Raw genomic sequence first — 15,948 nt, 5'->3', positions numbered from 1 at the left:
GCTGGAATTTCATCTTAATACAATTTGTCAAAGAGTTTTAAATGCAAAAGTTCCTCTGTGTCTCTCTCTGTCACATAAAACTATGGGAGAATCAATCCCGGAAGTCTAAGTGTGCCAAAAATTGATTGGACTTTGGATTATTTAGCACAAATTAATTTAATGTTATCATAAGAAGCAATATTAAATTAATGTGTTATTAGCAGATTAGCAGATTAACACTATTTCATAGTTTATAGCATACTGCAAGAGAGAGCTACAGGAGAGAAGTGAGCTTTAGAGAGGGTTATCCTGTGGCAAACATCAACTAAACCTACATTCTAGATACACTCTCTGACTTCATTAACCCTCTGGCTTCCAAAGATGCCTGAAGATGTCCTGTTTCATGCATTTGATTCTTAGAGTGCACAGCTGCTGGCAGCCTAATGGCCAGTGATTGTATTCCTGTGTGCCTAGAGCAGAGGACAGGCTGATGGTGACACCTATAAAATGTGGTATTTATTATGGAGGCACCTGGTAGTGACTCCATAGTTAGGGTTGCATTCTAAAATGGGCTTAAAATGAGGCATTTATTCCTGTTTTCTCCTAAGTAAGTGGCCAGTCAATGTGGCCCAGTTTCACACCAGGTAGGTTTTCTGCCCTTTGAATTTTCTGTGTCATTTTTGTTTGGTTTCCCTTCATATATGTTTAACAAGCACCCTCTGAATTTGGGCTGTAGTTGAAATTTTTCCTTGGCAGCCCTACTTCTCGCTGTCTGTTTTTAAAAAAAAAGTCTGTCTACACAACACTTGGTAAAGAGGTGGATCCTGTATAGAACAGCTTCAATAGGTCAGTTTGTTTGTTTTTTTCCCCAGGTTGGATTTTGGGTCACTTTTAGCCATGGACAAGGGGGATGAGCATGCCTCGTTCTCTCTGCAGTGACCCAGTATTCATGCAGCCACATCAGAGGCACCTGACAAATTGATGGTTTCTAAGATAGATACTTACATGTTAAAGTGACACAAGATTTCTGCACATTGGCCCTTTGAGTTAAGACTCTATGGCTACTCCAATGTTTTTTGTTATTTGGAGTTTGTTAGAAATCTTTTGTCTAATAATGTATTTATACAAGGTCACTCATTTGCTGTAGGGGTGCTAACTTAACTGGGAGTGTTTACCATTGTCTGGATAAACTTTGCTTTCCACTTTCTGAGTAGACACTGTTTTCCACTGTCTAGACAATACAGCTTCCAGAACAGAAAGTGGGTATTCAGTTATATTAGAAACCTCAATTTAATACAGCGTGTCAGTAATCAGTGATGGAAAGTAAACAGTAAAATTTAATAAATTAAAAGAACTGATTTTGATGAGAAGGGAAATAAAATTTCCAATTTTTGTTATTAAGCAAACTCATAAGCTGCCAATCTTGTAAAAATAAAAATGTCTAGTTGACAAATAAAAATGTTTATTAAGAGAGAAGCTAAAAGCATCTCTCAATAAAACTGTATTGTGTTAACATTAATTGCAAGAAACTATCTATGCTTTCAACTCTTTAAAATTAAAATGAACAATGACTTGAATCTTATTGAGATTTAACTTTACAGGTGTTGGGCTAGATTCACAAAAGGACTTAGGTTCCAAAATAGCACTTTAGGCCCCTAAATCCCAGAACCAGGCCCATTGGGATTCACAAAACTCCTGCTCAACTGCCCTCAAAACTTGTAGGTACCTAAAATCATTTTGTGCCTACATTTTTGCAGTAAAAGTTCCCTAGGCACCTATGTCTCTGCCTCTGAGTGTGTGCACTGCTGCCCCACACCAGGCATCTGTATGCCTAAGCCCCAGAGCAATGAATGACTGAAGGAATATAGGCATTTCTCCACTAAACTCGCCTGCAGGCTCAGACCTTGCCTACTGGATCTGGCCCTTATAGGTGAGCTTGCACAAAACAGTTTTTGGGGGGAGATGGAGCTCCCTTATAACTCTTAGCCCAGTGGTTAGGGTATCCAATTGGGATGTGGGAGCACTGATTCCCCCCTTCTCCCCAGCAGCTTCTTGCAAAAATGGCATAGGCACCTAACACCAGAGAGGGTTTGCAGTCAAGAATCCCAAGCAGAAGGAGGCACTTGCCTGCAACTTGGATTCAGGTGCCTATCTCCGAGAGAGGGGCGGGGCTTTGCATGCACTCCTTTTGTTGGCACCTCCCATTGGCAAGGAGCTGCTTCACATGCTGTGTTTTATGAATCCCATTTTTGGACACCCATCTCTCTTCATTCATTGTATATGGAGCCTCTGCACCAAAATCAGGCTTTGTGAATCCCAGTGATTTTCTAGGTTTCTAAAAGTTAGGAATGACAATACTCGTTGTCACCCAGGCCTAAGTTCCTTTGTGAATCTAGCCCATTGTTATCATGTAGGTGTGATCATACCAGACAATCAGTTAAAAGATATATCATACTGCACTATTAAATTAATGGTCATGAATCATCTGATAAACAAAGAAAACGGTTGTTCACAGCTGAATGAAGTCTCATTCACATGAATAAGAGCCAAGAATTTAAATAAACAGAATGGGTTTTTTAAATGAAATCCAAATCAGACTAAATATGTCCTTCACATTCTGTATTTGGGAAAGAAATCTAGTCTAATCTTAACAGAAGTCAGAAATTACCAAAGTATCACTCAGATTATATTACTGTAAATATGCTTTAAAATGTGGGAGGAAATACTGAATCTGACAATATGTTGAACATTATTTAAACATTTAGCAATACGTACTGGCCTAGATTTTAAAAAATGACTAGTGATTTGGGGCACCCAGATTTTGAGACACCTTAAAGGGGTTTGATTTTCAGAAAAATCAGGCCTCTTGAAGGTGTCTTGAGTTGCATACCCAAAATCATTAGTTACTTTTGAAAATATAGACCACTGTGTTCATTGAAACACAGTAAAGCAGTCTTATAGGCTAAAAGGCCTTGGGAAATATTTCTTTTCAAGAATGTTCTTTAAGTATTAATCATAAAGATAATAGTAATAGATTGCACAGCAGAAGCCATACAGTTTTAGAGAACATACTTAACAGATAATGAACAAAGGTGGCAGAGAGTATGCTATATTAAAGATCAGGTGAAACATTTAACTAGTAAGTTGAAAAGCCAACATTAAGTCTTGAAGGGGAATCCAAGCAAAGTGTGTAATGAGAACTGAAAACCACAGAGGCCCACTAACTCTTTGATTCACACACAAACAACACAGCTCCAAAGCGCACACAAGTGATTCCAACCTCAGAACTGAATTAAGGAGAATAAACAGGTACTGATGTACAGGTTGAAGTTTTAGACCACTGTTTCTTCCTCCTGATCCTGAACCAAGTGAAGGAAAGAGATGATTGAAGTGATTTGGGGCCTAATTCAGAGCCTTTCCATTGAATTCATTGGTCTTTGGATTAGATCTGTATATTGCTGAGACTGGATTGATTGAGTTCATTTATAAAATCACCCCAAAACATGCAGAGGCTTTAGGTATAAGCTAGAAAACTTCAAAGTGGACATCTCTTCAAGAAGAGAAATGTCAATCTGAAAAGAAACACAGAGTTGTGCACAGCTGACCAAAGCTATACCACCCCAAACTCAGGAGTCACATGGACACTTTGCAAAGATTGAAGAGATATGCATGGCAAAACAGGAGGCCCCAGAAAAGAATGTTCGCAGGAGGTATTTATCGGTTGCTTAAACCTTTGAAATTCCAAAATTAAACCAGGCTGTCCCAAGATTTATGACTCTTGGTTCTGGGGAAAAACCCCCACAAGTAACAGCATGCAGTTACAAATATAAATCCGCAAAAGACAACTTGTTTTCTCACTGGTTTGTAAGATGGTGATGCATGAACAGTGATCTGATGTTCTGCATGGACTATGTCAGCTCTTCATACAAAGCGAGGATTGTATCCTGTTTCATCCATATCAGCTTTTAAAGGGAATCAGACACTGGACCACTAATCAGAAATGAATGAAAGAACTATAATGTCTCTCTCTCCTGCCTGTCCATCTAACATGTGGCAATGGTCTGCCTTCCAGAATCAAAGCAAAACCCCCTCTTAAATATATTCTCTATCTTTTTGCCATGTGCCCTGGCTCAGAAGCTGCAGATCTATCAGCCACTGCTGGTGCCCCGTCTAGAAAATCCATTGTTCCAAGGGGTCGGGCCAGCATTTGAGAGACAATCCAAGCTGATGGCTTCAGATTGCACTGAGGTGGCTTCTCAGTGGTGTTCCTTCAATGAGATGTTAGTCCCACTCCCCAGGGAAGGTGCTTATCTGGAATGCAATTCAATAACCTTGCCTTGGGCAAGGTTAAACATGCATTCAGCACAGAATACAAAATAGAGGTCCGAATACAAAATGGAAGTTACAGTACCAAACAGAGTTAATTATTTGATCCAGACATGCCGCTGTCTGTCCTGGGAGTTAGGAAGAGAAAGGTGCTTTAACAAGGTTTCATCCTCTCTGTCATCCTCCTCAACAGAAGGCACCTTCCCACTTACTGTAAAGACACTTGACAGCTTCGGAGTCCTTTTGAGCTCCTCAATGCACGTGGATGCCCAAATTGCCATGTGTAGCAGTGGCTTTCATGGAGATGCAGCCATGCCTCTGTTTCCTTTTTGCTGGTAAGGAACTGAGCCTTCTGACTAAGCCAAAAGGTCCTCCCCTTCTATGGTAACACAAGTTCAAAATAAAGAAATGGAACGACAGGCCCAGTGATAGTCCAGTCCTCCTCCCAGCCATTAGCTCTCTCCTGAGAGGCCATTCATTGTTGTTCCTTGATCCTGAGATATGGAGGGGAATCTTCATCCCAGCCTCTGCCAGGCCATTAATAGCTGCAAAAATGCTCTTTTCCACTTGTGACTCAGCAAGAGACTGTGCCCCATCCTACTAGAGAAAGATCTGATTACAGCAATCCACATATTCATGTCCTTCGGGTTCAAGTCAGGCTAGTCATTATATCTAGGAATGAAGCCTAGTAGCCCATGAAATTTTCATCTGGTATAAATCTAGGGTGATCACCCTTCCCTTGTTTCACTGATTTGCCCCTTAGGGTGACCACGCATCCCTTATTTTAAGATGTATTGAAAGGTATTAAAACTGATAATAAGTACCATTTTAAACATTAAATTGAAGCTTATGATGATTGCATTGTATACTGGAGGGCAGTAGAAACGTACCCATGAGAGAAAAGTAAATGCTATGCTAAGGGAAATGGTGTTTCCCTAAAATTTCCCTTAAAATAAAGCAGTCCCTTATTTTTCATGTGCCCTTCCCTTATTTCCATCCAACAAAGGCAGTCACCGTATATAGAACATCTGTCTGCACCGAAGCACAGGCTGCCATGAACAGGTCACCCTGTGCAGTTCTCTCTACATTGCTTTCCCATTGAGTACAGAGTCAAATTCAAAGTCTGTTTTTTAATATACAAAGCCCTCTATGGGAAACCTGAGAGATTGCCTCTCACTCCATGACCACGCCCTGCCAAGACTGCTACTTTCCACTGCAGCCATTAAACTGCCAACCAGCAGATGGGCTTGTGAGTGCAGGAATCATTCTTCACCAGACCTGCGCCTAGACCATTTAACTGACTCCCACAAGAGATAAGAATGACCACAGATAGGCCTCCCAACATGCAGAACTAAATGCAACCACACACACACACAATACATGTAATTGTATGTATTTTCTGCTAGCTTTCAAGCTACACCTCCTGGCAAAGAAGGGCAAAGAAAATTTGATGTTTTTCTTTTTCACTGAGGAAACACACAGATACTATGTTAATAAGGGCCACGCAGATAGCGCTAAGACCACCTTGAACTGAATTGAGGTTTCTTCCTATTTCAAGAGACCAGCCATTGTAAACTGTCAAATTAGATTGGAGAATTCATCTACACACCAAATTCATTGGATAAGTAGGAAAGGCTTTTTATACATGTATTACCTTACTGAAAAGAGAACTTGGTTCTAAGTTAAATACTTCTCAGAAGGCACATACCTGAGTTTATAAAGCATGGAGATGATTTAAATGTATAATGTTTACTTGCATTTTGCTAACTAGTCTCACCCTAGGTGCCTACAAGTAATACTGAGTCCATCAGTGCTTAAAAGTCCTGACAATGGAAAATCCCTTATACTAATTCTGCACAGCACTATTTAAACACAAAGTGTGCTTTCATGCAGCGAAATGAAAACTGAAAGAACGTATTCAATCCTAAAGCAATTACAGCATAGCAATAACACGTGGTTTGTGCTCACTTGAAATTGACAGCTTCTCAGACAAGAGACAGAAGTTTGAATTGATGTCTCATAATTATACACTTAAGACTTTACATTTGGTCACAGTAATGTAAGAATTTATAGAAAGCTAAGATCAGGATTGCAGGTTATCTATGGCTATATGTACTTATAAATATCCAGAGAAATTTGAAATAGCTGTGAATTACTGACTGCATACTCTGTGTGTGTGTGTGTGTGTGTGTGTGTGTGTGTGTCTCTGCGAATTGCAAATGTGCCTGTGGCTTGACTATGAATCATCCTGAGAAAACTATTTTATCGTTTATAAAGTTCTTTGAGACTCTCGGAGAAAGATACTATATAAGTGCAACTTACTGTCCTATTTTACCACCCCAAGCTGTTTGTGTTTTCACCTGTTCTTTCTCTTCTTTCCACACTGAGTCACAACCCATCAGTTGCAGCTTCTGGCTTGGAGGCTTCCAGTTTACCATCAGCATATCAGTGCCATGGTTGCAATACAGCAAGGTTGCAATTTTGTCATCTGGTAGAAGGAGGAGACTGAATTAGTTTGTGTATGCAGACATCCCATACACACTGACTCATAGTGGAACACATTGGTAATCTGGGACATATGGAGATTAGGCTGGGGGCTACCTTGTCCTAACTTTCTGAAGTCCCCAGGAGCACAGATTGGGAATTAAAGTGCTGTATTTAAAAAAAGAAATTCTGGTGAATTGTTTGAATCCAGACTGAACTTGTGATCTCTGTTTATGACCTTTTGTAGGATTCCGTAACTTGCACGTGGATGACCAAATGGCACTAATCCAGTATTCCTGGATGGGTCTTATGATTTTCGCCATGGGATGGAGATCTTTCACCAATGTTAACTCCAGGATGCTTTACTTTGCTCCCGACTTGGTCTTCAATGAGTAAGTGTTAAATAGCAACAATTTGATATTTTGTATTGTTCATGTCAGAAAGATTGCAGACAGAAAATGAAAGAGGGACAGCTATCTAACAGGCTCCCGACGAGTACAGGCCAGATAACCTCACGCTGAGAGCTGCTCACAACATTCAAAATTCAAGAATGCTGCTGATTTTCCGCTAGTTAGTCTGCTGAAATCTCCTTGAGGTGATCCAGGAACAGAAGGTGGTGCTACCGAGCCTCTCCTATCCTTCTTCATCAGGCCTAGAGTTTACATTCAGATAGACTCCTCATTCAGAGAAAGGCGGTGTTGACTGCAAGAGACTAATCCCTGAGATCCTGCTGTGCTTCTGAGTGCCAGTGCTTCCCCTTCACTGGCAGGCGGGTCAGGGCATGATCAGATGTAGCATGACCTGAAGTGCACAGAGAAGAAGGAGGTGCTTCCAACTGCTGGGAATGTTCAGACTTTGGTTATTCTTTCCCAGACATGCTCACTACTGCTAGAAATTAATAGACCAGACTAAGAATAGCAGCTCTTTTATGAAACCTTTCTGTTGTGCCCAGCAACCAGGCTGTATTGCTCTGACGAGGCTTTTCAACGGGTGGTTCAGAATGCTCTGTACCGTGCAGTTCATTCTGAAACCACCAGCTCTCTCCTTTGTCTGTCTGCCTGTCTTCCTCTCTGCCTGGGCTCTTACACTATACCAATTGCCAGGATATCCAAGCACCTAATTCAGTACATAGTTAAAACACCTGCCTTTGTCTAAGTTGCCTTAAATGAAAAGGGGTCTCCTTTAAATCAAGAGTTTGGTGGGTTCTCCTTCAGGCCTGTTGAGTTCTTAGACCCACAGCACAGTTGTATAAATGGAGACATAATGAACTTGTTAGCTGTCTTTACTGACAGCACGATAATCCTTGCAGAGCCAATAGCAACTTGTGTAATGCACCTCACAAAGTGCAAGATACGTTTGTAAATGGGAGCTTTGCATAGTTGACAACGACCTGATTATTATGGCAAATGGCCTGGATGAGTAATGACCCGTCCTGGTAATATATTAGGTATTAGTATGTCAGGTCATAAACCATCTGTATACTACATGTTCTCGGGGGCGCGATGTGACAACTGCAGGTATTTTTATAGCATGAGGCATCTGTGACCTTTTCCAACCAGAATTGTCCCATTTCCTTTCACATTATTTGGAAACCCCTGAACACCAAATCTCACTTGGCTGGAGTGTTGGGTCTCATTGTCCATGGCGGTGTCAGGGACACCAACCCCAGTGTCTGGTCTCTCTTCATCAAGGCCCCCCGAAGGAGGAGGGTTGGCAAAGCCTGGCTCATTGCCCTTGCTTTAGTGGAGGGTGCAAGCTGAGGAGGCTGAGAATATCTCAGTACTGATGCCCAATGAGGCAGGGCTCAGTATCAATCTCCAGACAATTCCCCCTCTTCTTCCTTCTGATTATTTTCTCTCCCTTTTATCTTCCTTCCCCGCCAGGAAGCACCCTGGGTTTCTCTCTTTCTTCCCTGTTTTTCCCCCTTCCCAACCTCCCATACTGCTTCCCTTCCCCATGTCCCCCTCTTCCATACCCCTGTCTCTCACTTCTCCCATGCAGCTCATTTCTGCAGCCCTTGCTCTCATGGGCAGTCTGACTGATAACAGTAAGCATAAGGCATACTCAAATGGTACAGGGTGAGCCATCATGCCTGTTTCCCCCTCTCCCCCCACCCACACACAATACACATCTTCAGCCAGCACGGGTGCTGTCTCCAGCACCTGCCTATCGAGTCCTAACTTCAGCTGGTGTTCTGGATACCTGCTCACTTGGAGCATTGCTCCTTCAGCTGGTAATGGCCTCTCCAGCTGCCCATACATTGGCATGTGCTCCAGGAGTCCCTGGTTTTCAGGTTGCAACTGCAGTGCTAGAAGTTTAGGCCTCTTTGTGTAATGGGACGTTTGCAGCTGATTCACCTCTGTGCTTATACAGTGAAGAAATCCATAGAAAAGGTACGTGCAGTTCAGAGAATGATCAAAATAGTGTGGGGGGGTGGAGAAGGGGAATTAGAGATTTAACAAGAGAATCTGCTTCCTGTCAAGGGAGCCACAATGGAACTGTTGCTTCAATGTTCATTTACCAGTTTGGAATGGTGGCAAAGAGTGTCAGAAGTTCCTGCCGTGTTACTGTCTGATTGGCCCTCCGCTAAGTTGTGGCAAAAAAAAAAAATAGTGATCTTGAGGTTCCCCTCGTGTTGTCACTGAGACCACAGACATAGAGTGTGAGCATGGTGCTCAGCACAAAGTCTGATTCTTCCTCCGAGCACTCGCACCAGGATACACGCCTGTAGTTTGTTAAATATGGTACATGGTTGCTGACACTTTTCAGCAAGTGAGTGGATCAGGTGAGCCTTAAAATCCCACCTGATCATCCCATTCCCTATCAAGCAGATGCTAGGTGGTATTTTGGAAAACTTTCCTTTCCTGAATTCAGGCCGTGCTGCTGTTGAGATCCCACAAGAGAGAAAGACTAGCTCCTTTTCAGATAGAACATGCTAGGGTACATGCAAAGTTGTTGGGTCTTTGTCTTTTTTTAATAAATATCTCGATCAGCCTGCATATCAGACCAGCGGTGCTTTAACCCTCTTGCCATCTTGCCAGGTACCGAATGCACAAATCCAGAATGTACAGCCAGTGTGTCAGGATGCGACATCTTTCTCAGGAGTTCGGATGGCTTCAAATCACTCCCCAGGAGTTTCTCTGCATGAAGGCTCTACTCCTCTTCAGTATTAGTGAGTGGCAGCATCCTTCTCTGAGCAGATTAATAGTTGATATGCCTGGTGTGACCCTGTATGTAGTTGGTTCCCCCTAGGGTGACCAGATAGCAAGTGTAAAAAAACTGGAACAGGGGGTGGGGGATAATAAGTGCCTATATAAGAAAAAGCCCCAAAAATCAGGTCTATCCCTATAAAAGCGGGAGATCTGGTCATCTTAGTTCCCCCACATGTCCTGGCTGTGATTGTTTGCCTCAGCCATTGTGCTGAGAGGCAGAGAGATGACTTCAGAAATAGAAATTAGATGCGATAGTGGAGCCAACAAAGACCACTACAACCATCCATCCTGCCCTCTGCATTTTGCAGGAGTCCTCCCAATGTAATTCCCTTATAACCTGCTCTTAAGTCCTACTCTTGATGGGGGCTTGGCCAACTCCCTTGCCTAATTGCTTTTAATAAATGGACCTGTGAGTGTGAGTGGCTGAGGAGGAAAATCTGACCACAGCTTGTGGTGGGTCTGATGTGCTACCTTTGTTTTGTAATAATGACAGCACCAAACAAAGGCTATGTTAGTAGAGGTGCAACCCGCCCCCAACTCCTCCCCACGCCTCATCCCTAGACAGTGAGCCTCAATCATCCATAGTGGGAGCGAAGATGAGGGGAATGACTGGGGATGTGGGTTTTTTTCAGTCTTCCTGTTGCTCTTGTTTTCGTCTCTCCGCATTATGATTGTTTCCTCTCCTTGTCCCCATGCCAGTTCCAGTGGACGGTCTGAAGAATCAGAAGTTCTTTGATGAACTTCGAATGAACTACATAAAGGAACTTGATCGTATCATATCTTGCAAGAGAAAGAATCCCACATCCTGCTCTCGGCGCTTCTACCAGCTCACCAAGCTCCTGGACTCCGTGCAGCCTGTAAGAGGGGATGAAATGGTCATAAACCTGGAAGCAGTAATAACTTTAGCTGGGGTCTAACACACTCAGGGCTCTGAGATTTTGCGGGGGTGAGGCAGGAATCTTGCAGATACAAACAAGACGCATAAGGAGATAGCTTCATAAATGGTGGCTGTGATGTCAGAAAAGAGGATTTTGACCTGAGATTATTTCTTTAATTACTTCTCCCTTTTATTGGCATTTCTATAGGCGAGAGCTCAGAGGCAGACAAACTCTTGAGAAAGATCCTGATTCTGTGCCAGTGTCACTGGTCATAAAGAACAAGGGAGAAAAACTTTCAGGAAACAATATGATCTATAATACTGGTTACCCACAAACCTGTCCATTGCCTAAAATAACTAAACCAGATTAGCAGTTAGCTAGCCTCAGTATCTGCAGTCTTGAAGGTATTTCTGGCAGTAAGTGTAAGGAAGTACAAGGGAATACTGCAGAGAAACTAAAATGAGCGTTTGTATTTATTTTAGTATCAGGGGGTAGCCGTGTTAGTCTGTATCTACAAAAACAACAAGGAGTCTGGTGGCACCTTAAAGACTAACAGATTTATTTGGGCATAAGCTTTCGTGAGTTAAAACCTCACTTCTTCGGATGCAACTTGCATCCGAAGAAGTGAGGTTTTAACTCACGAAAGCTTATGCCCAAATAAATCTGTTAGTCTTTAAGGTGCCACCAGACTCCTTGTTGTTTTTGTATTTATTTTAGGTAGAACTTGCGAGTTTTTGAGCACCGCCACTGTGGAAGGTAGTTTCGATGTTTTTCAAACATCTTGTGGGTTGTTAACTGCTCTTTAACTCTCCACTGCATACGCATGGAGGGCTTTTGGAGAAAGATACTGCAGTATACCTGAAGATCATAAAACTCAGTCCGTCAAAGCCAACTGCCATGCCAAAGTGTGGTTCCTCTCTGAAAAGTGACTGAATAAGTGGCAATTACTCCAGGTCAAACCTGCTCATTTAGAGGTTTTTTTTCTTTCTTCAAATTGCCAACTCAGCAGGCTCATCCTGAGATCTGAACATCAAGCTGGGTCTTATCTGGCTGGCACCTCATCAGCAATAACCAAAATTCTGCAGTCAGAATTTAGTTAACAATTCTGTTGGTGATACACAAGGCAGTACAGAATCCATCGGCTTCCACACAGCTGTATCTCTGCAGGGAAACAATAAGAGAAACAGATTTTACTCAGTAAAGCCAGCAGCCCTGACTCTGAACACGCTCAAGACGCTGATCTCTGTTTGAATAAGATGCCATTTGCACAGTCACTTTTCAGAGCAGAACCACAGTCTAGTTAGTACCTTCCGAATTTAGAGCCGGAGCACCACAGCACTCTCACTGCCTGGATTGCTCACTTGCTCATTCTCAGAATGAATAATGGCCCCCTAGTGGCTATTCCCACCACAGAAGAGTTTGTAGCATCCAAACTGCAGAAACTATCACATCTCACTGCACTGCTGCCTATCCTGTGGTGTGGTATCTGCTAATACTTTCCTCTGTAGTCACCACAGTGTTGTCAGAGAAGTTAAATCATTCATTTAACCTTCCTACTTTCTCTCTGTTTCTTAGATTGCCAGGGAGCTACATCAATTTACATTTGACCTTTTAATTAAATCGCACATGGTCAGTGTGGACTACCCCGAAATGATGGCTGAGATCATCTCCGTCCAGGTTCCCAAGATCTTGTCTGGGAAAGTCAAACCTATCTACTTCCACATGCAGTGATGTCCCGGAGGGAATCTCCTTCCCCTGCCACTCCCTTTCAGCCATCTCCTGCCTATTCTCTCTGCACTACTGTACTGCAGTGCCTTGGGGAGTCCCCTCTAAAGATACTGTATGCTGTGAAGATGTACAGTGCCAAACGACAACCTGCTGGGATTCCTTTGATTTCAAATTTTTCTGGGGTACCTCTGAACTGAACTCCCCTCCACGGCTTCTGCATATGTCTGGATGGCTCTGCATCTCTATAAATGTTGTGGCATGGTGACTTTGTGGCACTTGTTTACACCCTTGTGCTTGCGTATTTTCCACAGTGACGTTTAGTGGCGCAGTGCCATGGGAAGTTTCAGATTGGGAGAAATTCCGCCATTTCTTTTCTCTTTAAAACAAAACAAGAAGTAGGTTAAACATGCAAGTTGGGAGGGTGGGTTATTTTTCTGACTAACCTGGGGTATTTTCCTTTTTATTTGCATCATGTCTTCAAGAGGCATGTGAATTAAAAATGCAGGAGTAGTGAGACAGGAAGGGGACAGGGAAAGAGACCAGAGCGTGGTGAAATTAGAAAGTCTATTTCAAAATCATACAGTCCTGTTGCGGAAAAAATCCTTGTTATCGTCTGCTCTGGTCATGCCCGCAGACCCAAATACCACACCGCTCCAGCTATACTCGCAGACCCATATACCGGGCCACTCTGGCCGTACATGCTGACCCATATGCCAAACTGCTTTGGGCAAGCACCCAGACCCATGCACCCATGTGCATTCAGCAGCTTAGAGCAGCATTAAGTATTTACTCACCGAAGAAATGCCCAATTCACAAGAGTATTTGGATTTTTGTCATGTCAGTAAAGAGGGCTGGTGAGGATTATGACCTTTGGAACCCCTGAAGATTGCAGAGGGCTAACTTCCATCCAGGACATTTTTCCTGTGGACTGTGAGCCAAACTGGATTTAAGTCTGTCCAAAGACTGTCCCGTGACCTAGTGATCACATTCCAGTTTTGAACATTATTTTTCCTCCACACCAGCAAACAAAGAAATTACCCACTGGCATCCATCTCTCACCTGTGCACCACGAGTGCCTGAAGTCTCCTCTCACCTCTGCCTCTAGCCTGCTCCCCTTGGTTGTCCGAGGTCTTCACTTGTCTCTGTCCGTCACCATGAGTGTCTGAAGATCTAGATTATCCAGTGGTGCTTCTCATTTGCCCTTTACCCGACTGTTTTGCAGATTCTTTCAGAAGCCAACATAGAAAAGAATCCCAGAAGCAAAGCGGTGAGAACTTTGACTCTTCGGGCTCTGTGAGGCCCAGTAACTTTGGGATTATCCCGCTCTTTTGGAAACAGTTGTACATGGCCTGAGATCAGAGGCGTTGCACGTGGGGGAGAATGCGAGGTCACGTGCCCCACCCCCAGATTTGCTGCTTGACTTATATTGAGCATGCTCACATGGACTGAGCATGCTCAGTAACACTGCTGAAGCCACCTGCCCTCACTCTGCCCCCCCACTATTGGCAGGCATGGGTCGTCTCTGCCTGAGATTCCCAGCTATTTCAGGGAATGGTAAAGAAAGCATTTAAGAGGCCTGTTCTCTTACTTAGGGGTTCCCATGGCTCCCATTAATGTTAGTAGTTGATCTCCACCAAGGAAAGAATACACCCCCTCTCAATGTCCCTAAAATTCCTACATTTTAAAATTAGAACCCAAACAAATCCCAGAGCTAAACCCCATGGAGATGACAGTGTGTCGTCAGACTGCAGCACACTCAGTGAGATGCCAGCTGGAGAACTCTGCCTAACACACACGTTGTCATTCAAAATGAGAACAATCAAAGGTTTGCCATCTTTGTTTATTGGCAACTTTCAGGGTCAATATATCAGAGAGGAATGTGTGTTTCTTCAAGGCAGATTAATGTTGGCTTGAATCATCCCCCTGGCATTCCTAAGGACACATTGGCCCACCTAGGAATTTTTTTCAGATTTGTTTTTTTCTGAGGTTGTACTGCACATGCAGGATCTGACCCTTCGTCCCCTGGTGGCTTTGAGTTCCCTCCTGAGCCCTTCCCCTCATCTCGTGAGCCCATCACAGCAACAAGAGCCCTGTTGGCAGGACTGGCTTATGAACCAGATTTTTGAAGAGGTGGATCTGAGTTCATCTCATGTAATATGGCATACCACTATGCCTGTGTGATAACAGCAGATTAAATTTGCCATAAGCCTCCTTTATACACTAGAAGAGCCAGAGGTTTAAGCCTGTGGATCCCCACCAGTTTTACTCTCCTCAAGTGTGTGGGCCTTTTCCAGCCCAACACCCTTCCCAACCCCTCCTTCCTCATGCAAAAGAATTGTGGCAATTCTGCTGCTACTGAGGCCTTTCATGGGTTGGGGGCGGCCATCAGCCTTAGAGTGAAACAGCAGCTTGTCGAGCTTCATGGTGCTGCACCTGGGGTTCTGTGCAGAGTGCTTGTCGGCACAGAAAGTGACCACACAGTTTCCCTGGTACTTGTCAATCATACTGTAGGGGTTGCATTTAAAAAAAAAAAAAAAAAAACTTTTCAACAGTTGTGAATGAGTTTTCATCCCCTACGGGGCGTGGCTCTGATCACAGCGTTCCTATGCTCCTCCTTGTGAGTGATAGAATAGTAATAAGCTCTTTTTGATATCAGCCAGTTGTTACTGTGGTATTATTAATATCTTTTTCTCTTTAAAGGCTTATAAAAATACTGAAATTTTAGTGTGATTGAAAGCAGCTGGTGCAAGGCTCCACAGACTTTGAAAATATACCAGGTTAAAAAGTTCAGTTTACACCAAAGCTTGCTTCTTTGCATTGTGGTTTTTCAGTTAGTTAACAGATTAATACAATGACCGGCTGGCTTGGCACAGCACAACTCACTCCATAATGAAATGGAGGATGTCTGGAGTATGCAGGAAGGCATGTATTTTGCATTTGCTCAAGTCCGTGCAAGGGTTTCACCTTTGTATACTTAGGGAGTTGGGTTGCTTGGTACCATTCTAGAATGTCAATGGCAGACTGGCCAGAGATCTAAAGTAAATGTACTGCTTGCCTACAAACACTCCTGTTTGATGGACAGAACCACGTAGTGAACAAGAGAGAGGGAGGCCGAGGGCTGTGACAGGCACTATACACACAAGTTGCACACATTCTGTAGATGTTATGAAGTGTAAATCCTTTAGGAAAAGAGCGTGTGGCTCACTTGAAGTACATGCCATCCATCCAATACTGTACATCACAACTAAGTTGCCTTTACTGTCCGGCCTGCACCAGTAGTTTCTGTGCCAGACCAGCCGTAATGGGAAGTGAGGTTTTTCTTTGGAAGCTGTTCAATATCA

The 15,948-nt window shown here is 43.2% G+C and overlaps 1 protein-coding gene across 1 annotated transcript in view; it reads left to right on the top strand.

The window, feature by feature from the left end:
• Window positions 1-15,188, top strand: part of AR (androgen receptor) — a 113,637-nt gene extending 98,449 nt beyond the window's left edge. The window contains exons 5-8 of the mRNA XM_005279527.4: window positions 7,037-7,181; window positions 9,831-9,961; window positions 10,701-10,858; window positions 12,455-15,188. Of these exons, the coding sequence (XP_005279584.1) occupies window positions 7,037-7,181; window positions 9,831-9,961; window positions 10,701-10,858; window positions 12,455-12,610 (590 nt within the window). The 3' untranslated portion in view covers window positions 12,611-15,188. The remainder of the gene's footprint in view (window positions 1-7,036; window positions 7,182-9,830; window positions 9,962-10,700; window positions 10,859-12,454) is intronic.
• The last annotated feature ends 760 nt before the right edge of the window (window positions 15,189-15,948 follow it).

This window comes from Chrysemys picta, chromosome 9 (genome assembly GCF_011386835.1).
Source record: "Chrysemys picta bellii isolate R12L10 chromosome 9, ASM1138683v2, whole genome shotgun sequence".
Classification (NCBI taxonomy): Eukaryota; Metazoa; Chordata; order Testudines; family Emydidae; genus Chrysemys; species Chrysemys picta.
This window is presented reverse-complemented; position numbering and strand designations above follow the sequence as displayed.